Genomic DNA, 27,934 nt, shown 5'->3' with positions numbered 1-27,934 from the left:
TTCCATTCCATTCAATCTACTCCAGTCTGACTTGCTAATGCTAATTAGAGCGCTACTTGCGGCACTTTTATCACTCAAAAGAACGGCTATGTATACAAAATGCTTCAGGAATGTATACAGAGAAGCATGTTAACAGCATATGCGCTTCCTACGCTGCAACCCCCCCCCCCCCCACACACACACACTTTTATTGGAATAACTTGATTGGGACTTTTTCCTTCTACTCTCTAATGTGGCTACAACTTAACAGTATATCAGAACACTGCCCCTAAGTGGCCAAATCATGTACAACATGAACAGTGTTCCCAATAAAGGCACACACAATCAAGGGCAAGACAAATCGATTTTGGGACATTTAAAATCGATTCTGAATCGTACTAAATGAGAATTGCGATTCTTGTGAGAAATCCCATTTTTGGCACACCCCTTCTATCTATCTATCTATCTATCTATCTATCTATCTATCTATCTATCTATCTATCTATCTATCTATCTATCTATCTATCTATCTATCTATCTATCTATCTATCTATCTATCTATCTATCTATCTATCTATCTATCTATATATATATATATATATATATATATCCTTAAATATTTAAAGGCACCTAAAAATCCCACTCATTTCTCTCCCTTGATAGAAATAATGTGAGAGAGAAAAACTCCCCCTCTCTGACAGGGAAGGGGGGATTGGGCAGCAGGGTTTGTGGTTCCTGTTGCAGATACTGCCTCGCGCTCAGCGAGATCGGGGCGAGGCAGGATGTGCGCACGCGCTAAAGCTCAGGCGAAGTATGCATAGAGAAAAATGTTCACGCTGACCAGCAGGAGGGCGTTCGCGCAGCAGAACCGCGACCAGAAGGCGCTCTCGCGGACGCTCGGAACTCTGGGAGTCTCCTGAAAGCGCCGGAATGCCGCCATGCACAATCGGAGGCCGTGACCGCAAGTCATCTGATGGGCTGGCTCAGAGTCTGCACACACACACAAGAGGAAGTTGCTCAATTAGTGTGTCATCATTTGTGTGTGGGAATGACTGGGATGGATGGAAGGATGGAGGCTTTCCTTCCAAAGTACGTTGCAACCTTTAAAGTTGTACAATTAGGGGTATTCATGGGACTTGTTTCGGCAAAAAAGAAACGTGATTTATTTGGTGCCCACCTTGAGAACTACGGTGACTGACAGAGGACATTTTCTGTAGAGGGATTTCTCTGGGAGACTCCTCGGTCAGGGTCCACCAAGTCAGGTTCCTCAACTGTAGATCAACGAGGGAAAATATTTAATACAAATGTAAATATATTCATACATTTGCTGGGTGGGTTGATAAAGCAAAAAAATGATGTTTGATTCCTCTGGATTTGTTCCAATGTGAACAAATGAATGCTTCGTCAATAGCAGTCATGTGTACAAGTTAAGCATGGATATAGACAATACGTTTTTTGTGTCTGTAAATTCAAAGCACAATCAGTCAGGATTTCATTATACACAAGGGCTTTGATGTTCCAAATCTGTTAATGACCTTTTTTTTTCTAAACAGAATCAGCATCTATGTGTGAATATGCGGCTGAGTTCAAATTTGAATCAATCATCAACATTTTCAGAGAAAAATAGGACACTTATTGCTTATGCACAAAAAGTCCAGTGCAATTTTCCCAAAAAATCTCTTGAAATCAAATAAATTAAACCATAAGGATTTTTTGTCTTATTGTGCATTTTGTTTTAATTAAATACAATGATTGAATGCAATCAGGACAGTGATAAAGTAACCGTTATTTTTTTAAACGTTTTGAAATTTAAGTTGATTTGAGAAGGCTAATCCTTCATATCGTCCAATTGTAAAATAAAATAATGGCCTAAGTCATTAAAAAAAAAAAAAACAGAAAACACGAATACCTGAACCAAATACTGATTAAATTATGTTTATTAAAAGTTTCAGGGGTTGAATTGAATGGTTTGTTGCAACCGTTTTTAGCAGAGGTAGGTGGGCAGAATCCTGGGGAGATGTCTATGACACACCCCCCAAAATTTTTTTGTCAAAATATGTTATTAATATATTATTTCATCATTATCAAGGGGGGCATTAACTATACATTTTAGAAACCCACGACTACCTCACTGACGTGGACCAATTGTTTCTTAATCTTTTTTTCTTAAAGAAAAAAAAAATGCAAAAAATAAATAAATAAAATGTAAGATTGGTTGCTTACCACCTTAAAACAATTGCAAGAGGGTCAGAAAAGTCACCAAATACCTAACTGACTTCTTTACATGTGCTAGCTCCTTGTGCTCATGGTAACGAAAGCCGTACTCAGCATTATGACAGGGAACCGACCGCCACAAAAGTGTGATTGAAACCAGAATGTAACAACTGGATGTTAGGTGCTCTGTAGGTTTTTTTCTCCCCATTGTTTATTTTGATGGCGGAATGCCAGACATTTTATTCAGACATGTGAAAACTGCTTTTGAATTGTGACAAAAATGCATTATGTCTCATTTCCTTTTGAGCTAGCTAAGGCCTACGTGGCTGGTCCACTGAAATTTGGGTTACCATGGCAACGGCAAAAAAACAATATTCTAGTTTAACTTTCACCATGATTGTAACTATGTTATTTTAGGGTCCAATTTCTACGCCTTGTTGCTTTAGGGCATAGTCTGAGGGTAAAAATGGATCTTACCAGTTCAATTGCATTCCGGCTCTTAAGCCTGGAAACCAGCTTTTTTGGCTTGTGACTCAAAGAATGTATTTGTTGTGGCCAAGTGAATTGGGAGCCTGCTTCATGAATAAAAATGCATGTGAACACTCGCTTGTTGTTGCTCCAGCAAACAAAGTAGAAGCAATTACAGACTGAGGACTTTAGCAAGCAGCGTCGTCTTAAAGGACGAGTCATTCGGTGATTCAAGTTCACATGCTGGACAGAGTCAAGTCAGCAGATCTCAAAAGATGACGAGTTGAGTGTGTTGTCGGGCGTGCAACAAAAGTTCGACTGTACTGTGAGGCCGTTTGCATGCATCGTTGTTGATCTATGGATTTAGATATTAACAGATCCAGAACACAAAGTCCAAACAGACAACTGATCATATCAAAGTCACTCCTCAGTGCGTGTTGTGTTGCGCGTACCTGCTCGTGGCCCGGCGGAGGTGTAAAAAGCGACACCACAATGACCACGATGGCAGTGAGGCCGCAGAGCAAGATGGCGAAGTGGAGGTAGTGGACGCGGCGCAGGACCGCAGGTGCCGAGTCCACCACACCGCACCTGGCAGGGGGGAAGGAAAACTCCAGCACCATCCTGCACACGCCCACCACCAAACCCACCATAAGGCCCCAGAATGCACCCTGACAACACAAACACGCAGACAGATTCAGGTTCCATTGCTTTGGTCATCTGAATGATAAAACTGTAATAGTTATACATTGGCAGCAGATTTTGAACCAAATGTGCCAAAATCGGGATAGGGTTAGATTAGCACTTGTGGCTGTTCCTCCCTGTGGATCTCTAAAAAGAAAATTATAGAAATTATGTATTTATTTGTACATATTTATTTGATTTTTTTAGATAACATATGTTTTGAATGCATTAATGATTAAAAAAAAAAATTAGATTTTTTTTTTAAATATAAAAAAAAGTCAGAGTCCAAATTTGTAACGTTGTCCAAAAAAGTGACCATAAAATGTCCCAAAAGATCCAAAAAGAGAAGAAAATTACTATATAATGTACACAGAATTGCCCCTGCAAAAAAAGGTCAGAAATTTTATAAAAAAAATAAAAATAAAAATAAAAAATAGGCAGGACAGAAGACGTTAAAAAAGTGACTATAAAATGTCCAAAAACAAAAGAAGAAAGGCAGAATATTAGCATAAAATGTCTTTGGAATTGCCAAAAAAGCTAAAAAAAATTAATTATATAAAAAAAAGTCATCAAAGAAAAACGTTTAAAAAGTAACTATAAAATATCCTAAAACAAAAAAAGAAATCCCAAAAATCACCATATTAAAAAATAGCCATAAAATGTCCCAAAAAGGAAGAAGAGAGGCAAAAAAATGACCATATGTCGATACCGTTTTGCTCATCGCGGGGTTTTGAGGCTACAGACAGATTTCAGACCTTCATTTCAGTCAGTCGGTCGGTAGTTATTAGTTTATTTATTTATATAGTGTCTAAATAAATCCAGTACCTGAATTTCACTCCACATGTTTACCTATCATTGTTTTCAAGTTGAAGCAATAAAACCAGAGATTTGCTTGTGTCATTGTTGTCATGACGTGATCTCATTTATGACATAATCTGATTGATGATTTACTGATTTATGTTTATACTGCGCTTGTTTGGTAGATCTCTGTGAAGTTGTCATAGTCAACACTTAAAATATTGCAAGACAAATTATTTAGCAAGTTAACAACTTTAATTGAAGCAGATAAATATACTGTATGTATATATATATATATATATATCTTTCATATTCATTCATGGTTCATTTATCTTTTAGCGTAAGACTAACCGATAAGACCAAAACATTTGCAGTATGCATAATAATATTTGTTTATTGTGATACAGGTTAATATGATGCTTGTGTTTGTTTAAAAAAATAAAATACATGAGCAAATTATGCAACTTCAGAGGTTCAATAGCAAAATTTTAAGTGAGTTATGCACCGTGAGGTTTACAAGTACAAAAAGTGGACAGTGTGTGAGGAGCAGTTGCGGGCCACACTGAAGGTGTGTGTGTTCGCCACGTACCACACTCTTACTTTCTCACGCTGCAAGTTGCAACTCCAGTCACCATTGTTCTACTTCTCGCTTACTTTTTCACACGCGCAATGACACCAATCGTGTCTGAAGCCTGCAAAAAATGCCATCTGTTTGGTTAGAATCAGTGACGCTGCCAAGAAAACAAACGTTAACAACTGGACCTGTTTGTATTTAAGTTGTTTTTTTTTGTGTTCATTTTTTAAACTGAACGTGGACTGTTGTAAGGTGAGATTAAATAGTTAAATCACAATACAAAAACATTGATAGAACTTAATGAGATCTGATTTTTTAAAAAAAGCTGAAAATGTTCAAATCAAGCAAGTAAGACAAAGTTAGGGGAAAAGATACAGATGAGGTGTTTTAAATTGGTTGTAAAATATATGTATGGGGGTTTAATTATTTCAAATTATATTTCAAAACTTAATTAATGGACCATTTAATAAATACATTACTTGACATTTTTGCAATACTTTGTTTCACCCACTTTTTGTTTTGTTTTTTGTGCTCTATGAATAAAGTTAAGTTGAGCGCGTTACATTCCCGCACATACAACATTATACAAACTGCGAGCATTGCAGCATGTGACACTACTGCTTGTTTGCTCACGTCTGACCTTTTACCGCCAGTAGCTAAAGCACCAAAAAAATAAAAAAACGTGTCTGTTTTGTGTAACAGAGATATGGGCTCGACTTGAAAATGAACATGATAGTGTACGAATAAGGCTGCATGTTGCAAAGAAGTGGATGCATTGTCATTCCTTGACTATTTCAACTTGATTAGTTCTGCAGATAGTTTCATTCGGTTGTGCTCTTTTGTGATTGAGAGGAACAGACTAGCATGGGGAGTCAAGGCGAGAAAAAAAAGGAAATCAGTCTGTCAGCAAAAAAAGAAAAAGAAAAGCTCGACACACCCTCAAGTTGCTTTACAAAAACATTGACTGACTCGAGTCTTGACTAGCATTTACAGTATACTTCTCCACGTGTACGACAACAATTTTATCATTTGTGCTGTGCCAACCTCTAATCTTTTTTTTTTTTCCAATCTCACTGCAATAAAATCTCTCTTTACTTGCACTCTGACTCTTATCAGATGCGAACACGCACTTTCATTTGTTTGCCTGGGAGAGTGCATTAAATTAGCCCTTGACAATTCCGACACCAGGAATGAAAACAGTATGCTGGAGGTTACAGACGCACACGCACACGCGCACACACAAATGATTGAGGAATGTTGGCCCTCGGCTGTATCCCATATGAGGCTAATAAAAGTGCAGGAAGGGAACACTCCACAATGCTGTGCAAAGGAGTCCGGTTTAGATATGGATTTAGTTTGTAATCAACGTTGATATGATTGCCATATAAGAGCACATTATGCAATCCTTGAAAAAAAAAATAAACGGTTGCAAGTCAGAGCAAGTTGTTGGCTGTTTTTCTTTATTTTGTGTCTCGTCATAAGGTTTTCAAATCATTGGTCACAATGTGAAAACCGGCCTAATTTGGATAGTCACCTTCTACAAAGTACGGTAGATGCCCATCTAATCAGTCTGCCTTATGATTAATCTATTCTTTGCTGTCAACTTGTGCAAAAAATGTCAGAAAAGTATCAACATAATCCAGATTTGTGCATAGATCTAAACGGTTGTTCCTTGGCTGACGATCAAGCCTTGCATTGTGTTAATAATTCGCAGCCAGTTGCCAGGCCATTTGGTACCAATCAGCAGGGATATGGCAATTGATCAATCAATTCATTCATTAATTGCCTCAAATGTACATTATTACCCCACGGATTTATATATTAGTGTTAATCTCGTCAACAAAAACTAAACGAAATTAATTTAGCCAACACACATTTTTCACCGGACTAAACTAGACTAGACTAGACTAAAACCTTCATTAATAAACAATAACTAGGACTAAAACAATATGTATTTTCGTCGACTAATAGAGACAAGACGAAAATTTACTTCACTTAATAAAAAAGTGGACTAAAATATTTGGCATTTTAGTTCATGAACAAAAAACGAGACAAAAATGATATGATTTTGTAAAATCTTGTCTCTGCTAATCTGTCATGTGACACCCCCCCTCCCCCCTTTCAAATTAAAGCGAGCTAGCTAGCGAGTGCAACATGCACAAACACATGGGACAGACAGGAGGTGGTTTCACGGTGAAAGGTTAAAAAATATATATCTATAGTTATAGTAACGTAACATTAATCCAACGGCTGTAACATTCCACAATAATGTTAAACCGACCGCTAACTAATGCTAGCTAACTTCCTTGCTTGTAGCATGGAGCCATAGTAGCCACTGTAATTGTGTCAAGTTGTTTTCCATAAAAAAAAATTTTTTTTTAGAAATGTTTATGTGAAATAGTTTTACATCTGAAATGTTCAACATGATTTTATAAAGAGAGAAAATACAGGGGTTAAATGATTGTCCTGACTAAAACTAGACTAAAACTAGACGGATAAAATGATAAAGACTAAAATGCTAGAAATTTACTAATTAAAAATGGGATGAGGTTGACTAACTATGATAAAAACTAACAAGCGTGATTGAAACTGGACTAAAACTGAGACAAATTTTTTAAATGGCGGATACAATTTACACTATTATATATGAATGGATGGACAATGTCGCAGACTTGTCGTTGGGACAAATGAAGTCACTAAATGTAAATGTTTGATTTCATAAACTCTGAATGGTTGATGCAGACAGTAAAGTTTGTTCTTTTGAGAGGCTCTTATTACTTCTTACAGTGATCTTGGAGAAAATCACACACTGATTTAAGTGTTTTAAGCAACATCCACATTGCAATTGTCAGTAAGGGTGGCAACGTAAGATGGCTGCCCACTGGCTTCATCCCAGAGGGGCCAATTAATCGATAGTCCATTTATAAATCCGTGCATCACCACAACAAGCAAAATTGTATCTATTGAAAAAGCATTTAAATGTTCTGCTTGTGTCGCTACCATAGTCACAAACAATTTTGCAGTAAATAAATAATTTTTGGGGGAATACACCAAGTTAAAGGCATCTGTTAGTGTCACCTGCTCGTTAGTTCTCTTCCAGAAGACAGCCAAGGTGAAGACAGCCGTGACGGGCGGCGCCAGGTAGCTGGTTACCGACTGAATGTAAACATACAGTTGGCCGCTGTTGGCCGACTGCAAGATGGGGATCCACACCACGCTCACCACCACCAAGATCACTGTCACGATCCTGAGCCAGTGGAGACATTTCTTAGAAATCAGTAGTGAAACTACATTTACATTGTTAAATGGCATTCACTGCCATAAATTCGTAAACAATAAAAAAAAAAAAGATTATTAAAAATTAGAGCCGACAAGCAATTAAAATTTGTAATTGTAATTAATCGCACGACATAACTAGCTAACTAATGATGAACTCATTCACTGCCATAAATTCATTAAAAAAGAAAAGATTATTAAAAATTAGGGGCGACAGGCGATTAACATTTTTATTTGTAACTAATGGCATGACTTCACTTGTTACTCACAATTAATCACAATTTTTATATCTGTTCTAAATGTACAATAAAAACAATTATAGGTTTTCATACTCTTGTTAACAAAAGTGGGGGGAATAATAAACTAATAGAAATAGTTCAAAATAATTTTTGACGTAAATAGCAGTGAATGAGTTAATCACAAATGCTATATCTGTTCTAAATGTACAATAAAAAAATTCTAGGTTTTCATACTCTCGTTAACAAAAGTGGGGAAAAAAAGTTAAACAAATAGAAATAGTTGAAATAATTTTTTGACGTCAATAGCCGTCAATGGCAGTGAATGAGATATAAACAAAACTGACTTCATTCACCATTAATTTTTTTTTTCCTTCACCAATTTGGACACTTTGAGTTCCAAATAGTTTCCCACCTGCCGACAAGTAGCAACTCTTTCTCTGAGGCTCTCGGTCGGTGCTTCTTCCATATGTCCATTGTGAACAGCGTGGAGCTGCTGTTGAAGATGGAGGTCAGTGATGACATCAGAGCGGCCATCATCACCGAGATCATGAGCCCACGCAGTCCTGTGCCGAACACACGCAAACAAATGAATATCGTAAACGCACAGGCCGTTGACCTTTGCTCTTGACGGTGTTCTTACCACTTGGCATGAGCTCAATGACAAGTTTGGGGAAGGCGATGTTGGAGCATCCCACCTCGGCCCCACACACTCGCACACACTCTTCGGGGTCCACGCATCCCACTGTGTCTGAAACATGAGGAGGTTGGCGGTCCAAAAGTCATTTACATACGAAGAGATGGTCGTGGTAACTAAATATTCTACTCATTCACAATTCATGTCCCTTTGCTCGCATTTCGCCCTCTTGGGGGTGGGGGGCACTCAAATTGTCAGGAAATATACTTAAAGATTAAAGTAGCTCATGTAAACTGAAACCGCCTTTATATTCAATCTGCAAGTGTTCTGTGTTGTAACATTTGGGAACGCAAGCTATTTTTACTTCCCGTTTTCATTACTTGTGGGTTAGTCCGTTTCCGTGAAACTCTGCGCTCGGGTGGGGCATGGCTCCAAGAAGAACCAAAGCCAAAAACAGGTTGACTTTGGTTTATTTGGCTTACATTGAAGAACACATTTTCATGCATTTCTCTGAGAATATTGAATGGCTGACAAGTTAAAAAATGTTTCCATTAGCATGAAGTGAGTATTTATGACGCTTAGCAAATTTAGGATTGTCTAGCTACGCAACACGGCGGAATAGTGGTTAACATGTCTGCCTCACTGTTCTGAGGTTCAGCGTTCGAAAATTATTAATAATTATTAGAGCTGTCAAATGATTAGATTTTAATCACGATTATTCGCTTCATTAAAAAGGCTTTTTATCAAAAAAATGTTGCCTGCCAAATTGAAAGAGCACCTGTTATGTGTTAATTCTTTCGACATTTGATGTTATGAGGACGTCTTCAACATTTTTTGATCCACTGCACACGCTCATCCTCCTCTTTTTCTAATCAGTTAATTAGTTGCATAATTTAAAATGGAAAAAAAATTACCCCAATAGTTTGACACGAACAAATATTCTGAATGTTATACGCAAACATTTATTAAATGCTTTACTTCAATGCTTTTTTTTTAATTGCTCAAACACGACCTGTGCTACCTTTAACGTAACCATCTGCTATCACGATAAAGTATAATCTGTGGCCAAAATTATCTCATTCACTGCCATTGACGGCTATAGACGTCAAAAATGTATTTTAACTATTTATATTAGTTTAAAAGAAATCCACTTTTGTTAACAAGAGTATGAAAACCTAGGGGGAAATTATTGTAAATTTAGAACAGATATAAAATTTGTGATTAATCGTTAGTTAACTTGTGAAGTCATGTGATTAAAAATTTTTTTTTTAATTATCGCCTGACGGGCCTAATTAAAAAATAATAATAATAATAAGGGCCGTTTAATCGTAATTAATCGCATGATAATTGTATATCTGTTATTAATGTACAATAAAAATATATAGGTTTTCATAAAAAATGAAATGAAATGAAAAATTGTTAAACTAATAGAAGTAGTTCACAGGAATTTTTTCATTTTTCCTTTCATTTTTTTTTCAATAGCAGTGAATGAGTTAATATTGTGATTAATCTGCTTTAATTCATGTATAATGCGATATTTTTTTTAGGATTAATTAATTAGTTAATGCATTAACTTTGACAGTACTACTAATTACTGAAATGAAATACAAATGTATGGGATTTTACAAAAACGCTAACTGAAATTACATTTTACGTTTATAAAACTAAGTAAAACTTTCATTACAGAAAATAATTCATTTGTTTCTGTCTTTGTCAATTGAGTTCCAATATGATCTTTATTTTAAATGTATTTATTTTGATATTACTGAATGGTCGTACAGAAAAAAGGTAAAACAGTTGTTTGGGATTTATTAAGTATATATATTACTTAGTGACCTTCTTTTTTTTAACTGAAGCATTTTCAAAAAATAAAAACTAACAAATTGCTCTAAAACCTACTAACTGAATTAAAAAAAATAAATCAAAATGAAATAAAAACTAACCATAATGACAAATCCAAAACTACAATAATTCTGGCTAACCAGCTGAGCTCGCCCTAACGAGGATATAGCATATTGGAAAATTGTTGGATAGATAGTCCAGTAAAAGTCAGGCATTGGGAATTACTGAATGTTTGAAGGCTAACTCTAGGATATGATACACTCCACAAGTATTTTATTGTGACCTTTGCAATATAAATTCAGTTGGCTTTGCACTGATAAAATACTGTGAAGATTACAGTATGTTACATCATTTAACCAACAATCACATAAACTTAGCTTTACCCTAATAGGTCATTACCTCAAACACACCATTTTTTCCCCCCTTGGAAACGTCATCTTTTTTTCCCCCTTTTTTTTTTAATAGTTACTTTCATTCAAGATTAGCAGCTACATTTTATACAAGGCCCAATGATGGGAGAAAACAAGTTTATCTCCATTCTCCCCCTTGCCAGAAAGAGGGTGGAGTTTGTCCTCCATGGACGACCGGACACTCCGCCTCTCGGTCCCCCGGTATCCAAGCTTCCGTTGCCGGATTCCAGGTTCTCACGCACCGGCACCTCACGTTTTCTCTCCGAGGACGTCGAATGACTTTTTTTTTTGTAGTTTGACGCAAACTGGATTAACCTTCGTGAATTTTGTTTTCTTTGCAGATAAGTGCCACGTAGACACTAAAAATACCGCGAGTTCTTCTTTTTTGCTTTTTTTTTTTTTTTTGGTGTGCCTTTCATGGAGCTCAACCGTTGTTGAGCCGCCCGGGAGCCGTCACCCTCGGCCGGGCCCCAGGAACAAACAAAAAGTGTCTCGTCAGACTGAGTCACTCGATTTGTTTCAACACTTGTATGCGAAGGGGGATTAATGATTTTTTTTTTCATCGTGTTCCGCTCTAACTTGACTCACGAGCTGACAACAAATACACTCATCCGATCCGCCAGACAAGCTGCCCGCCTCCCCCATGTTCGCCGGGCCCAGCGGTACTGTGCTGCCGGTCTCGTCTCTGCCCCCCTTCGACAGGTGTAAGGCGTGGCTGTAGGCGGGGGAAGTTTTGTTCTTACAACACCTTGAGTTTGTTTGAGAGAAAGTCGGCATTCGTGTTTGTTTATCGCCTGTAACTTGGATTTTTAATTCCCCTCAAATGAGAAGTTCCACGGCGGAGGAATACAGGTTACCTCTTACCGGTGTGGCTCACGACAGGACCGGAATGAAAGCAGGGTCATTTGTGGAGTTTTGACGGATCGCAGAGTTCAAACAGTGTTACGTTTTTTTTTTAGTATTTATTTACAAGTGGTTTCGTGGAAGCCATGGCGTTGTCTCAAATCCAATGTCTGGACGACCACCACGTCAACTGGCGTGTGTGCCAGAGCAAGCCGGAGTTCTTCTACAGTGAGGACCAGCGGCTGGCTATCGAGAAGTTCATCACCCAGGGCCGTGGTGCGTTCACGGACTACCTACACGAGAACAAAGTCCGGGAGTTTTTGTCCGAACCCGAACTGGAGCGGATCGCCGACACGGCAGAGCTTTACCGGCCCGGGTACGAGCACCACCAGAGACCGGAGACCCCCGGGAGCCACACGGGGAACACGACCCCGGGGTCCGGGGAGGATGGAGCTTTGGACGGCGAGGTGTCGCTACAGTACTGGCCGGACCGGTCCGAGGCCTCGGTGGCGGAGCTGGACCTGGGTTGGCCTGAAGCTATTTCGTACCGTGGGGTGACACGCGCGACCGTGTACACGCAGCCCCCCGCTTATGGTCAGTCGCATATCAAGGAGGTCGTGCGCAAGAGCATCGCTTCAGCCCAAAAGGTAGACACGAATGCGGCTAACTTCACCTGTGTTGAGATTTCGAAGTAACTAATTACTTGAGGGAATTTGTTTCATAGTGTGGAACTATTCCATTCGGTTCAATGTGGGATTCTGATTTGATTCAACATGGTATGGCTCAATTCGAGAGGGTAATTAGTTTCAGTTTCTTGTTGTCATTTTACAATATTAAACTGTGGCATTTCATTTAAAGAGATTGTATATACATATATATTTGGGGTTGTGCATCTCTCCAATAAAAATAAGTAACCAGGTGAGTATGTGGTGTACTGTATTGCCAATCAACATGTGTTGTAGTACCACTACTGACCTGTGAAAGGCAGCACTGTGCCAGAACATAGTAGAAGAAGAAATGTAAGAAACGTAAGCTAACCAGGCTGCTTGCTAATTAGCTATAGTTGTTTCACGTCACAAAATGTGTTTGTGTGTAGCACATAAACACACACATAAGGTTTTGTGATTGTCAATCCTGAACAGTTTTAAAATGTACGATTGTTGACCGTTTTCCATGCAGATGGAAAAATAATAATTCTTAACACACACCACAGACATCTTCATCACAAGGGAGAGAAAAGGCTAAAATTTTGGCCCAAATGACGTAATTCATTTTGGGATTCATTTTCTAAATTAAAAAACTGGGTTTGGCCTGAGGAAGTTGCTCGCGCTCGGGTTTAAATCTGGCACCAACTTGAAAGAAATCACAGAGAGTATTTTCTCAAAGCAATCGTGCAAACCATTCTTATTTTGAATCGCTTTTCCGATCCCGACTCGTGGGTTTAATTTGTATCTGATTCCTTACTGGGCTGTCAAACATCTGATGGGACTAAAGATGATTTACAGATGAGATTTGACATCTTCAGCAGTTTTCTCCATTCTCAGTGCTGAGCGCTGCAGCTGAGTCCTGACCTAAATAACTTGGTCATCGTGCCTTGTCATCTGACTTTGGAGTCTTCTCGTACACGTGTCGCTTTCGCACATGCAAAAGCATTCACAAAACAAGACGGACTAGAACATGCCTGTGCTTATTTAAAAAAAAAAACAGAACAAAAAAACAGACATGACATCATGACATCACATGAGCGAGGCCTTGAAATGAAATGCCACCTTAATAGGTCAGCGTTCGGGCTGGAATAACACAGGAAACTTGTTCTTCTAATTAAGGGGAGTTTTTAACCACAGGAACGGTAACTTCGGAGCAACATCTGAGCCAAAATGCAAAATGGAAGCTCAGCTTTCCAAAAGTGGTCTATATTTATCCATGCATGCACACTCTTACCAACTTATTTGTGTATCTCAAACTTCATCTTTGTTTGGCTTTTATTTTTGTTTTACTTGGTAGCATCATATCATTACCCTTATGATTTATGAATGTGGTTAGATGTCTTTTAATTGTTCCGACAAATATATTCTATTCACAAACCGTGCTGAGAATTGAATATGAAAAACAGCAATTTCACTCTTTTTCTTTAGTAAAGGATCATAGATAACAATAATGATAAATAGTAATCGTTGCATGTCACTGGCCGCTTTTGATGAATATTTCCCCTGGTGTCGAATAATAAACACAAACATAATTTATGTTCCGTGTGTGCAGGTGATAGCCGTGGTGATGGACGCCTTCACCGACGTGGACATTTTCCGAGACCTACTGGACGCCGCCTATAGACGGAAAGTTCCCGTGTACATAATCATCGACATGGCAGCAGTGCCTTCTTTTCTTTCCATGTGTGGCCGAGCTGATATGCATCGTGGACACCTAAAGGTACACGCACACGCCAATAGACACACAGATGATGTTTTGATAAACTGAGAGATGAACTGGCGGAACAGATGGCTCCTGCTGATAAGTACAGCGGAACCTCGGAGTTTGAACGTCTCGGAACTCGTACAAATCGGACTTCAACAAAAATATCGGAGTAAAAAATGCCTCGGAGTTTGAACTCATTTTCGGAGTTCCAACACCCAAGCAAGGCAAGCTAAGCCGAACGTACCTTGAAACCGAGCGAAGCCGAGCAATGCCGAATGCTCACGCAAGTTGCGGCAGTTGAGACGATGAACTGCTCATTTCCAGTCAGATCGCGAATATTCCCGGAGGTGCTCCATACTCGCGAGTGCATTTTGATTTTCCCACGACAATTTTCTTCGCCATGGGTCCGAAGAAAGACATACAGTGCTACGAACCACAGTGGAATTAGGAAGGAGATTATCACGCCGTTGTAATTTACCGTGACAACTTCTGTAAATACTGGCACGAGGACCCCCCCCCCCCCTTAGCTGTTCAACAACGTGCCTGACGGTAAACAACGCACGCGAAGACCACTTAGTAGTCTAACAATATGCACAATGTAAAATACACAAACGCAGCACTGAACTAAAACAAGCATTAACATAACATTTATCATCCACTGATGCCACAACAAAAAATGTAAGGTATTTTTTATTGTTTAAATACTCTACAGGGTGTAAATATATAAATAAAATAAAAACATAAACAGAAATTAAAATGGGAATTTTCTGTTTTGGAGCTTGGGAACGGATTAATTGCATTTACATAATTTCCTATGGGAAAAAATGTTTCGGACTTTGAACGCTTTAAAGGAACGAATTATGTTCAAACTCCGAGGTACCACTGTATATTTTCCAGTAGAACTGGCCGATGTTTTGATAAATTTAAGTTTATTTGTCTTAAAATATATTTTTATCAAACAGCTTCCGTATCAACATAGATGTGAACAAAGTAGAATAAATGTTTTTAATTTTTAAAGTGAGCAGTTGCCAGTGTTGCCAAATTAGCAGTGTGAAAGCTATATTTAGGGATTGTTAATGCTTAGGGAAAAAATATTTTTCGGTGTCAGGGGAAATCCCCAAAGCAAAACTTGAAAATAACTTTTTTGGTTTGGTTTTAGATTTCGGGTGAATTTTTATTTTTACTTTGAAGCCGTATCACCCACCTTGTATGTTTCCATTTGAGGGAGAAAGTATGAGAGACCAAAGCGATACATGCCCTCACTTGAAGGCCGCAATAAGGTAAACAAGCAGCAGCTCGTTACTCGCTATAGGCTACATTTCTTCGTGATTCACCGCCTCCCCAAGTGAAACTGGTTGGTGCAGTAACAGCAAACACTTAAATGGAGCGTTTGCAAATATTGTACAGCAGGCTGGAGACATTCCCACCCAAACATGACTTTCCTTCTCATACATAAACCATCTCACTCGCCCTCTTTCAACCTCGCCGTCTTATCTATCATTATCTTTATGCCGTTACGCTCCCTGTGATATTTCGCCAGGCAACTTTTACCCATGAGGTGACGTAGCGGCTAACGCCACACCCTTTTATCACAAACACAGCAAGGGTGTGTCACACAAGCGCGCAGATAACCTGTAGCATCTGTAAACACAACGCAGGTGCGAGCGGAGTATCCGCCTAGCTTCAAGCGCTTTGTTCACCCCCAAAAAAATCTTTTGTCTCCTTAGTAGATAATCTCTCACGTGAACATTTTTTTGTGTGCGTTTAGAATCTCCGCGTGCGCTGCTGTGGAGGCGTTGAGTTCTTCACACGCTCAGCTCAGAAGGTTTGTGGGTCCCTGAGCCAGAGGTTTCTCCTTGTAGATGGAGACAGAGCCATCTCCGGTTCATACAGGTGAGCTTGATAAAACGCTATATGGAAAAAGGTATTGGGCACAGCATCTCTGAATCAATACATCGATCAATTAGATCCTCCTCGAAACATCATTATTGTTTTCCATCGCTGCGACGTGCTACGCGCGTTGATACGGCGCTGTTCATTTTGGACTTGTTTCCTGGTCTATTGTTCTATAAAAATGTATGACGTTGTCGAGTATTGCCATCATTTAGATGGCACTGCCAACCATCTCAGAAAGAAGGCAACAAAGGAGACATTTATTGCGGAAGTGACTAGCGAACACAGCTAACCCGTGCACTCTACAGTGGTGCGCAACCGGTCTATTACTGTGGCATAAATATGAAAACCATGATGGATTCTCATCAACATTTATGTGGATATGTGCAGTCATGTGCTAATCATGGTCTGAAAATATTAGAATGAAACTCGCAATATTTTGGATTATATTAATGTCGGAAGCGTTATCATGCAATGTCATGTCATGGGCTGACACTGGTATTGTAGAACCCTCCAACATCTTGCAGAAAGTCTTTTTCTTAGGAGTGATATTTTGTTCCCCATATCATAAATAATAATAAAAAAATAAAAAAAATAAAATATATATATATATATATATATATATATATTTTGTATGTAATTTGGAACATGCCATCTTCTGTCACTAACCTGCACTAGCACAGTAGTAGAAAAGTCATATTTACAAAAACACTTCTAGCCTATAAAAAATAGGGCTGGGTTTAAAAATAATCAATATCAAATTGATTTTCCTTTTCGAGCCTGATATTGATTCATAAAACAATGAATCGATGAATTGAATATATATTTTTCCCATAAATTCATAAGAAAATATAATTTAACGGCCAATTTTTTTTTGTTTCTTACTGTTTTCTTGAAATGTACTGTTCTCATGGATTTAAAAGTTTTCATTTAAATAAATGTTTTTTTTACATTTATGAAAGACCTGACTTATTGTACTTTAATACCATTCAGAATCCTTTAAATTTATATTTATTTGCAATTATAGAATTAGCATTATGAAATACTGTAAATATTTTCATCTCATCCTTGCTGATGTCAACGTTTGTGTAACACTTAAGTGATTATAACACGTTACTTTCATTAATAAACTAAATCGTTTAACAAGTTACTGCCTCCGCAAAATTGAATTTGTAATTTAATGTTTGTGGAGTTTTGATCACGTCCTAGACATTTAAGACGAATTGATGTGCCATAAATAATCAACATCGGATTGAATTGATGTGAATCCAATCGATGAAAAATTGAAATCGAACTGAACTCTTGTGAATCGAAAATTGAATCGATTGAAGAAATGAGAAAATCAAAAAAGGGCAACAGTAACTGAGCGCGCCATATTATGCCACGTGATGACATCACAACAGTGCAAACTAGTGAATTGCGCACCCTTCGTAACATCAAAAATGCCTTCGGTCGGGAATGTGGTCAGACAGTATTGTAAATTGTAGTGATTGATGATTCAAATTTAAAGTTATTGAAGGTACACTAGCATTTAATAATGTCAGTTTTTGTACATTGCAGCTTCACGTGGTCCTCTTCCCGCTTGGACCGTAACCTCATCACAGTGATCACAGGACAATCCATGGAGACTTTTGACTTCCAGTTCCGGGAACTGTTCCTCTTGTCACGGAGCGTGTCTCTCAGCAAGGTTCCCTTGGTGGACGAACCCGTTCCCGACCCGCTCCCTCAGGCCGCCCCCGTTGTGGTGCCAGCCTCTGTTGCTAAGAAGCTCATCAACCCCAAGTATGCACTAGTTGCAAGTCCCACCTCTTCAAACCAGAACTCCAGCAACAAGAACTCACAGCTCCTTGCTGGGTTAAAAATTCCCAAGAAGCGTCTTAAGGGTGTTTCCGAGGAGCCGCAGCTACATCCGGCGTTGGTCAATATGGAGAAAGCCTACCTGATCCCATACCTCCCCACCTGGCCCGAACCGGACCCGCCGAGCGACGTGATAGGTTTCATCAACATCAGGGACGAGAAACGAGCCAATCAGGTTCACTTGCAGAGGTCCGAGCGCTTTACGGTCAGCCAGGCCATTCGGTTCAGCTCGTCGCTCACCCAGCCAAGTCCAACAGAGGTGTCCGGTCAGGACGACGCCAAAGGCGAAGCGGAACCTGCAACTGGTGATACCTCGGCTCCTGAGATTGCCCCCAACAAGAAGCAGCAGGAACACGCAACTCCAAAAAAAGACAGCGTTGATGCGGCAGGTTCCAGAGGGCCCCCGCAGCAACAGCAACAGCCCGACGCACTTCTCATACAGGAGACACCACAAACACACGCTCCATCTGCAGAGCCTCAGCCGGCGGACAACTCCGGAAAAACTCCAGATACGCCAGCAGCAGCCCCTCCTGTCCCTAAACGCCGAACGCTGCACCTGGTCATAGACCCAACCCACTCGGACCAGCCCGTGGAAGCGCAGGTCACTCTGGTTAAAATCGACAACACGGAGAGCTCCTCCCACAACGAGGCCCAGCCCGGCCTCGTCCGCGTCACCTCCAAGGAGGAGGGCGCCGACTCCGGCAGCAACGACAACGGCAGCCAGGACAGCACCAAGGTCATGTGCGACCGAGCGGCCGCCGACCACCCGTCCAGCGCTTCTACGGCGTCCGAGGAGGAGTACTTCGACTGCTCCCTGCAGCAGCCCGCCCAACCGTTGGACAGGGGCAGCGTGGGGTCCGGCCGAGGCCACCGGGTTATGGACGGCGTCAACATGATGGCCCGCCTCTCTCAGAGCATGCTGGACCTGCGGGGGCCCCACAGCCAGACGGAGGACAGCGCCTCCCTCATCCGCCAGTCACAGCAGCTGCGCAGGCAGGGCAACGGCTCATCGCACAAGCGCATCGGACAGGTGAGACTGTGCCCGTTCAGTAAAGATTTTTTTTTCTCACGATTTTAAATAGTTCTAAATAACATATGTGACATGCTTTTGTCAAAATACCCTAAGGATCACTTTACACACCCTATTTCTTGCTATTTACCCCACCCCATGTACTACTGGACCTATGGCTAATCCAGTTTTTGTTACGCTGACTACAGCGGCTTATACTTGAGGGAGCAAAGGTCAGAGTGCGGAAAAAAGCAATCCCCCATAAAGATAATAACATTATTTTCACTCTTAGACGCATTACCCTTCTTCACCATGTGGACAACTTGACCGAGCAATCAAATATGTACTGCTTTTTAGTCGTCAACTCTAATCTGTGCAATGTATGCAGCTTTGCTTACCTTTTGGCTTTGACACTATAGCCGATGTCTCACAAAAACTCATTGTGGGTCAGTTGTTGTGTAAATTAGCCTAAAAGTTTGGAATGGCTATCTAATAGACACAATTTCAGAGATAGACAGATAAAAAAAATATGACGTTTGATTTCATACTTTATAGGCAGACACTCTTTTACCGCCAAAAACGTTTAATGACGTTTACTAAAATCCAAATGAATGCCGCCAAAAACGTTTAATGACGTTTACTAAAATCCAAAAGAATGCCGCCAAAAACTTTAATTGATGTTTACTCAATGGGCAGTGGAACGTCTTGCGCAGCAAGCTCCTTTTGTGAATGGGTGTAAAAATCCCAAAACAGCTACTAGCTATAGCCAGCAGATGGCAGCATTGTATCGCTTTTCAACGTTCTTTGTTTCCGTTTCCGTTTCCGGTTTGCGACGTGAGGGCCGCCTCCCAGTACTTGCGCGTCCGCCTTTGTGCCCCTCGGTTGATTACTAAAGAACGAGATAAGGTAGAAACATACTATTTTTTCTAATGAAAGAATGGAACACGATCTTTCATTTGGTACGCAGCGTGTTTGCGTAGTCAAAGTACACAATATTCGGTTTTCCTTGAAGAAAGAGTTAAAATGCTCGAAATCGGTTGAGGTGACAGTGGACAAGATAGTCGTCCATTGCTGGAGCTCTCCATGCAAGTCGGCGAGACTTCCTTGTTCGCCGTGCCGCTCAATAAAAGGTAGTTTGCAACCGCGGAGTCCCAACCCGAGACACGATTTGGACCGCCCCCTTATTTGTATAACATTTCAACCTGGCAGTATGGACCAAAACTGCCAAAATTCAAAATAAATAAATGACTAAATAAATTAATAAATTACTAAATAAATAAATGACTAAAAGTGAAAATAAAAAACAATATAAAAAATATAATTCAAAAATTAAATACAAATGTCTTTATTTATGTACATATATATTTTTTGTTGTTTTAATTTCCATTTATATTTATTTTTGGGATTCAATTTTTGAATTATAATATTTCTTATATCCGTTTTTATTTTCACTTTTAGTCATTTATTTATTTATTTATTTTGAATTTTGACAGGTCCTCCATTGACCTCCCCTTTAAAAAGTACATTTTCCACAATATTTCTCCTTGAAAGGTTTAAAGTGTAAAGGAACGGATAATAGTACTGAAGGGATTGGTAAAGACTAACAATAAGGATGCAGTACATTGTGTTTTAGAGAACAACAGGGTATGTTAACATACCTGCCAGTGCCAGCTAATTTTCCTTCAGACTAAAACCAGCAAAACGGCGCCCGTAAAAGCAACCAAAACACAGCTTACCGTATCTATTTGTTCTAACCTGGGTAGAGAGCGCGGCTGATCATGCCAGGGAGGATGATGAAGATGAAGGGCAGCATCTTCAGATAGGCAGCCAGGATGGACGCTCCCTTCACGTGACTCATGTTTTTTGCGGCGAGGGATCGTTGGACAATCACCTGCAAATGGCGAGAAATATTAACATGTCATCCATTCAGATTTATTCCTAAGAAGTACTGAGCATAACTTGAAAAAAAACCCGTGAAAATATTGTAGTACCAAGTAATACTCCAGGAGGTACTCCTAGTGGGATATGCATTGAATGATGACTTCCGCTAACACGGCCTTCCCGACTTTGTGCAGATGTTCCCATTATCGAGATCTCCTGGTCGCGATGGGAGGCTGAGAGGCACAAAAGTGGTCATCGCCAAACCGGGTAGTTTCCACCGCCCTGAGCGAGCCGCCGGCCCCGTGATCGGAGGACATCGCTACTGGCATGGACAAACGCTTCAGCCGGACTCCGCCCTCACGCGAGCCGGGACACGATCCAGCCACTCGCCGCGCCGCCACAGCCCAAGCTACAGGAAGGGAGCGCACACTTCCTCGCCTACTGGGGAACTCGCACCTCAGTCCAAGCCGAACAATTTTAGACATTTGAAGGTACGAGGTGGAGCCACGCAGAAGAAAGTGACTCAAAACAACAACAGGGCCTCCAGGTAGAAGTGATGGCCAGTCCAGGTACTCTGATGTTGACAAATGGGTGGCGTTTACTGTAAGAATGGAATCCCGTCTAAACCTTCCGGCTTAGATGACATGGAAATGAATATCGACTTGCATATCATGAACGAGGAATTCAATGTAAATAACTTGCATTACCCTCGAGCTGAAATGTCAATGTATGCGCGCATACGTTTTACTGGATTAACAAAAGAGTTTTACAAAAGACCTTCCTTTACTTGAGTCCCTTGACAATGACTCGTTCAGATTTTTGCACTGTAAATCTTTTTACTTACAAAACTCGAGCATGCGACATTTGTGTTGTGAGCCGCGTCAACGGACTGGGTTCCGAATGACCCCGGTGCTGAAATCACTGTGATTGGTCACTAACAAATGGGGGGGGGGGTTTGTTGTTGACAACCTTTGCCTTGTTGAATTGTACAGATGCTGTTTATTAACATGATGTGGGACCAAAAGTGGATGCTGCGAATAAAACATAAGATTTGAGCTGAAATATTTGATTTTTGACTTTTAGACATGAACTACAATGTCATTTCATGTATAGCGCGGATAATATTTTTTTCACCTCATATCAATCTGCTAGATCTTTATTGACTTGGCATCGATGCAAGCGGACCGTAACGTCAAAAAAAGACATGAACCAAAATGTAAAGGCTTCTTCGTTCTCCTCGTCGTGTTGAGCTCTGTAGTTTTTGCATGAATATTTGACTGCCAAACAGTCCGTAATATATCTGATCTGTTGACTTGAGAGATTAAGATGCTTACGTATTACAAGCTGTTTGCCAACTGCCAGATACAAGCTTTTTTTCACCACAGTTCCATCTACTGTTTCTGGTGATTCACAGCCCTCGCTTGGGCCTAATGCAAGTAGACTGTAACATTAGAAAAAGGGGATAAAATACACTCCTTAGCCATGTTTACTAGCTAGTTTTGCATAGTTTTTGTATAATACTGGCTAAGCATTCAGTTTGTGCACAAGTCCGTTAATATGTCCACCTTATTCATTTGATTGGGTGATGAAGGTAATTTTGGATCATGCAAAGTTGTTGACAAGGGTTCAGTTTTATATAAACAAAACAAAAACTGCTCTATTCTTTAGATATGTGGGTCACCAATTAACCAAAATGCAGTTGGAGCTTCCCAAGGTAAAACAAAATTAAAAACTAAATCCTTGAGCTGGGAATTTGATCATAACGATGTACCTGATCGGTGCACCAGTACCAGGTGGCCAGGATGGTGAGCCCGAGCGTCATGCCAGGCCAGGGCAGGTCTCCGGTGACAGCGTCGCGGAACAGGTGCATGGCGTCCTGTCGAGGCAGGTGGCAGGTACTGTTGGGTATGATCTTGCTCGGCACCGCCATGCTGTACACTTTCTCCAGGTTACCGTAGCCGCCGATCTTGTTGAAAGCTGTGAACGACGACTACGCTTTTAGCGACTGCATTTCTGTATTAATGGGTGGAAATGAAATGAATGCACATACCCGTGATGGTGAGAATGATTGCCCCTACAATCATCACAAATGTTTGAAGAGTGTCTGTATAGATGACAGCTGCAAGGCCACCTGTGAGGAAGTCGGCGTGAGTCTTCATTGCCGCCATATTGGTAAGGGCAACACCGCTGAGCACACAGAGCTAAACATAGAAGCTGGATGTTTTCTAGAATATGACGACATTTTATTTTGGTGTTTTAATACTAGCTCAATGCTTATGTTATGTTGTTGCTGATGTTTTTTCTTGCAAGGAAACATTTTAGGTGGTCAGAGAGAGCACTGCTGTCTCTTGTTTGAATTGGAACGAGAGAAGCTAGCTGCGCGCTACAAACAAGCTAGCTGACTGGATGCCCGTGAAGATTGTAACTCCTATTTGGGTAGATCAAGAGGGACAAGAAAAGAGAAGATTTATATTTTATATTTGTTACATAAATCTATATAAATATTTATTGATATTCAAAATATTGACAAAAGTCAAGCAGGTCTGTAGCTTAGCACTATAGAACCTCTGATCTTAGAATCGTCCCTTGTACAGAGAATTTTGTCAAAATTAATATTGACAGTAAAAAAAAAAAACACAAAACATTTTTACCTTTTACTTTTTGTAGTTATTAGATACCCACATTTCAGAGTATGTACTTTTTTTTTACTTTTACTTAAAAGGGAAGTCAACCCCAAAATTGTCTTTACAATATGTTGTACGCGCCTACACTAATCCAAGCATGGCATTCTGATTAATAATGTGTTTGAGGAATATGAATTAAGCAGCAAGCCATTTTGTTTCTTGCTCTCGACAGAAAATGACATCATGTAACGACCAATCACGGCTCAACTGTTTTCTGAGTTTGCTCACGTGAAAGCAAGCTGAACAACTGTGATGTCATTTTCAGTTGACAGCTAGTGGCAAAATGGCCGCCTTCTGATATAGATCAAATCGGGTGGATTTTGCTCCTTAATTCATATTCCACAAACCAATTAATCAGAATGCTGTGTTTAGACTAGTGAGGACGCATACAACTTACTTCGCATTAGATCTCATTAGATTGTTTAGATGTACATAATGGAGTGTCACAACAGACTTTAATTATACTCCAGTATAATTTACAACCATCTGTAAAAAGCATCCATCTTCACTTGAGTGTGTTTACATGCCAGTCAGTCATGCCAGGACTAACTTGGCCCCGGTTAGTGCAAAGTAATGAGCGTCATCAGTCAGTGCAGTTTCTGTGTGCGTCTGTGAATCGAATGTTTGCCCTGTTTGCATACCGGCGATAGTGTAGAGCGCCGTGACCACCAGCATGAGGACGGTTGACAAGTACAGGTTCCATCCCAGACACACTTGGACGAACAGGGCTCCCGAGTAGAGGTCAGTCTGATGCAGGGGATGACGAACAAGCGTCAACTTTGGAGCATTGCCAACTGGGTCAGCGGGTGTCTTTTTGTGTGCCGTACTGATATCTTTGTGAAGATGGACAGAAGCAGTGAGAGGACAGCCAGGTAGGTTCGAATCCTCTCGCCTCCGAAGCGCCGGCCCAGATACTCGGGCATTGTCACGATCTGAACAAACGCATTTGTTTTTTTGTCGCCTCGGTGTGACATGCTGCGGTGTGTCATTTGCACTTCTCTCTTTTCTGAAATTACTTATGAGCCTTTTGAGTGTTAAGATGTAATTTATGATGCTCAAAGACAGCTGAGTTGCGTGGTGGGGTTGTGTGACACCCTGCTGGGGAATTTTCAAGGCGGGGAATACTTGTAAGGACAGTGCCTCTTTTGGCACCTCAAAATACCTGCCGAACCAGCCGTGACAAGCAGAGCCTGCGGTGCACGTGTGTGTATGTGTGTGTATGTGTGTAGGCGAACCCCTGAGGAGATGTAGACAGGAACAAACACCCAGGCCAGAGCCAGCAACACATAAGTGGCCTGAAAGAAAGTCACAACATGGTAAATTTCAAATGTTTTCATGAATCTATACATTTGGTCAATCCACACGTGTTGGGCGTTATATTGACAAATTATTGGTCAATTAAAAGTGTTGAAAATAGCGTGCTCCCTTAGTCCCTTTGGTGATATTAAACAATATTTTGAAATAGATACACACGACTCCAATGCATCATTTTGTTGTTTGAGAGACAGCACACATAATTTTTCAAGTCACACAAATGTGCATTGTAAATAAATCTAAATAATTCTGAGCTTCCTTTTGTGAATATCAAACACTAGATTCCTGCTTTTGCGAATGCATGGATGCGCGTGTCCACTCACATTCCATTCAAAACCTGCGACAGCGATGCCCCCAGCAGCTCCCGTCCCGGCCAGACCGATAAACAGACCCGAGCCCTCTGAACTGGCAAACAGGGAAGCACCAATCTGGGAAATTCAACAATTTAACCTCAGTAAATAATTGTAGTTTTCAATAAGATTAGATAAGATAAGATACACCCACCATTTATCCCACAGTGGAGAAATTGACACACATTTAAAATTGAATAAAATAATACATTATAATTAAAGATACAGTAATTAAAATGTATTGGATCACCTGTGATTAAAATGAGAAGAGACTAGGCTCTTTTCATTTGAGTGTGCTTTTTAGATGAATAAAAGTGGCATAGCCATGGAATATAATTCTAACACCAGTAAATTGTAGTTCATTAGAGGTCCTTTTTTATTTTCATTTAAAAAAAAAGAAAGCATATTAACATAACTGTTGCTTGTTTCAACTAATGCTTTACCAGTATAATAAAACTTTAACTCCAGAAAAGATTTATTTATTTTTTTACATTAAATATAACTAATTATGTCCCCACAAAAAAAAAGATCTTATTGAAAAAATATCAATAAATATTATTGTATTTTATTACAATACGTTTGGGAATTTAAAAGTGTTATCATAATGCTCTATCAGTATAATATAATTTCAACCCCACAAAAGTATTTTTCATGATAATTTCTTTGAATTTTTTTTTTATTAGAATATTTTTACTATATGCTATTGCAGCACAATACAATATAATTTTAACCCAGAAGATTATTACTTCATTTAAAAATATTTTTTGAAAATAAATATTATTATACTAGTATAATTTGTACGTTAAGTTTAAGACTTATATTTATCCTTATCTTGTGGTAATCATTGGATTTTTTTTGTTTTTAATTTAGACAATTTCTTTTGTATTAAATATACTGTAGCTTTCGCTCCATTATAGTGCATGATGATTTTTGTTATTATTATTTTTGTGACAGTTAGGACTCCCATAGTTCTATAGTTGGGCATCCACCATCAATTTGGACTTCAATGACCAAATATGGTATCCTCTCTCCCTATACAGTGCAGTTGGGTCAAAAGTCACCCAATTATGGATCAAAAATGGACCGATCCGCTTTATGGGTCAATTTGACCCAACTCTCTGGCTTGTTTTATACAAAATGACCCCTTTTTTTTTTTGACCCAAGTAAAGGATCTGACCAATATTTATGAGTTGTTTTACACTAAAAGACCAATTTCTTGACTCAAAAATGAGTCAAATAGACCCAAGTAGAGGATCGGTCAATTTTTGACCCATAGTTAGTTTATGTTTGACCCAACTGTTTTTAGAGTGTGGGATCACATCACACCAAGGCAATAGCAAAAAGCGCAAAATTGTCTTCAAAACATTTGCTGTGGTGAGATCTTGAAATCAGAGCGATGAATTTAAGAACATCACAACAATACAGCAAGATAAGTGTAAAAGATGCTATGGAGAACTTACTGGCCACCAGGCTATGTCTCGTCCCGCCAGGAAATAGCCGCTCAGCGTGTTCCGGCTCACCCTGCATGATGACTGGAACATACACACAAACACGACAGGGTATAAGACTCGATCTTCACCTAAAATGCATCTCTGCGACTTACCCAGATGCCTACGGCCAGGTTGAGAAGGAAGTAGGTTACTATGACGATGATGTCAGAGACGCTGAAGGATTGAGACAGCGCGTAGAAGTTGGTGGTGGAATTGGACATCCTTGCACACTTGTATATCTCTTCGCGTCTCTATATCAACATTCGGTTCTTGAAATGACGCCCGTATCCCCATTAAAATCTCACACCCTTTTTCCCGTAAGTCCTCGAAGGCATCGCAGTCAGTTACACACGTTCACCCCACTCCTCCTTTGCTGAGTCGTCTTCATCGAAGTCAGGTAGAAATTGGAGGTGAGTGAGCACGTGTGTCTGAAGAGAGCCGCCCCCCGACGTGTAAAGATTAAACATCACCTTAATGTGGCACACACACACACACACACACACACTGTGACTGACTACTCTTGACACTTAACAGGACATGTTTGTGTGTTTAAACACTAATGATGATACACTTGTCACACAGCCAATGATTGACTATCAGTGTGTGTGTATGTGTGTAGACTACGGTCCACATGGGCATCTGTTGTACTCCACCGCTCACCTACACATACACTCCATTATCCCCTGGCAGGGTCGTTTGCGGTTTTCACCCTAGTCATAAACATAAACGTTAAATGACGATGTACAGTGGAACCTCCAAAATGGAAGACAATCTGTTGTTGACTTCCAAAATGTTTTCATATCAGTGTCATTTCTTCGCCGGTGCGCATGTATCGAACAATTTCCTTTCATCAAAACCCCTGGGCAGCCTGTTTTTCTGAACCCAAGAGCAGATGGCTCTGACACCACACGCATCATCATCATCATCATCATCATCATTAATCTGTTTTACGCACACATGTATGCACGTCTAGGCGCAAGGAGCACAAAGTGTAGAAAGTGATGACGAGAGACCACATTTGTGAATAGTATTTGAGGATAGGCATGAAAAAATGGGTTCCTAACCCACTTGCTGGGTAACTTTGGA

At 40.0% G+C, this 27,934-nt stretch overlaps 2 protein-coding genes across 2 annotated transcripts; one reads left to right on the top strand and one right to left on the bottom strand.

Moving 5' to 3' along the window:
- Nucleotides 1–654: 654 nt before the first annotated feature.
- Nucleotides 655–27,069, bottom strand: slc5a10 (solute carrier family 5 member 10). Its single transcript, XM_086083200.1, has 15 exons — nt 26,962–27,069; nt 26,819–26,890; nt 25,332–25,436; nt 24,930–24,989; nt 24,522–24,626; nt 24,336–24,441; nt 23,061–23,141; nt 22,782–22,987; nt 20,885–21,020; nt 8,870–8,977; nt 8,642–8,792; nt 7,793–7,961; nt 3,114–3,329; nt 1,157–1,250; nt 655–969 (listed from the first exon to the last, which is right to left on the bottom strand). Exons 1-15 carry the CDS (start codon nt 27,067–27,069, stop codon nt 782–784), a joined length of 1,905 nt encoding a protein of 634 aa, XP_085939326.1. The 3' UTR covers nt 655–781.
- LOC147169580 (protein FAM83G-like) lies at nt 11,293–22,021 on the top strand. The gene is made up of 5 exons (XM_086083199.1): nt 11,293–12,605; nt 14,218–14,385; nt 16,139–16,263; nt 17,824–19,150; nt 21,205–22,021. Exons 1-5 carry the CDS (start codon nt 12,105–12,107, stop codon nt 21,559–21,561), a joined length of 2,478 nt encoding a protein of 825 aa, XP_085939325.1. The 5' UTR covers nt 11,293–12,104; the 3' UTR covers nt 21,562–22,021.
- Nucleotides 27,070–27,934: the final 865 nt, after the last annotated feature.

The sequence above is a fragment of the Leptonotus elevatus genome, chromosome 8 (genome assembly GCF_054856555.1).
Source record: "Leptonotus elevatus isolate MCC_2025b chromosome 8, RoL_Lele_1.0, whole genome shotgun sequence".
NCBI classification, from domain to species: Eukaryota; Metazoa; Chordata; class Actinopteri; order Syngnathiformes; family Syngnathidae; genus Leptonotus; species Leptonotus elevatus.
The sequence above is the reverse complement of the archived record's forward strand: the minus strand, read 5'-3'. Positions and strand labels throughout refer to the sequence as shown.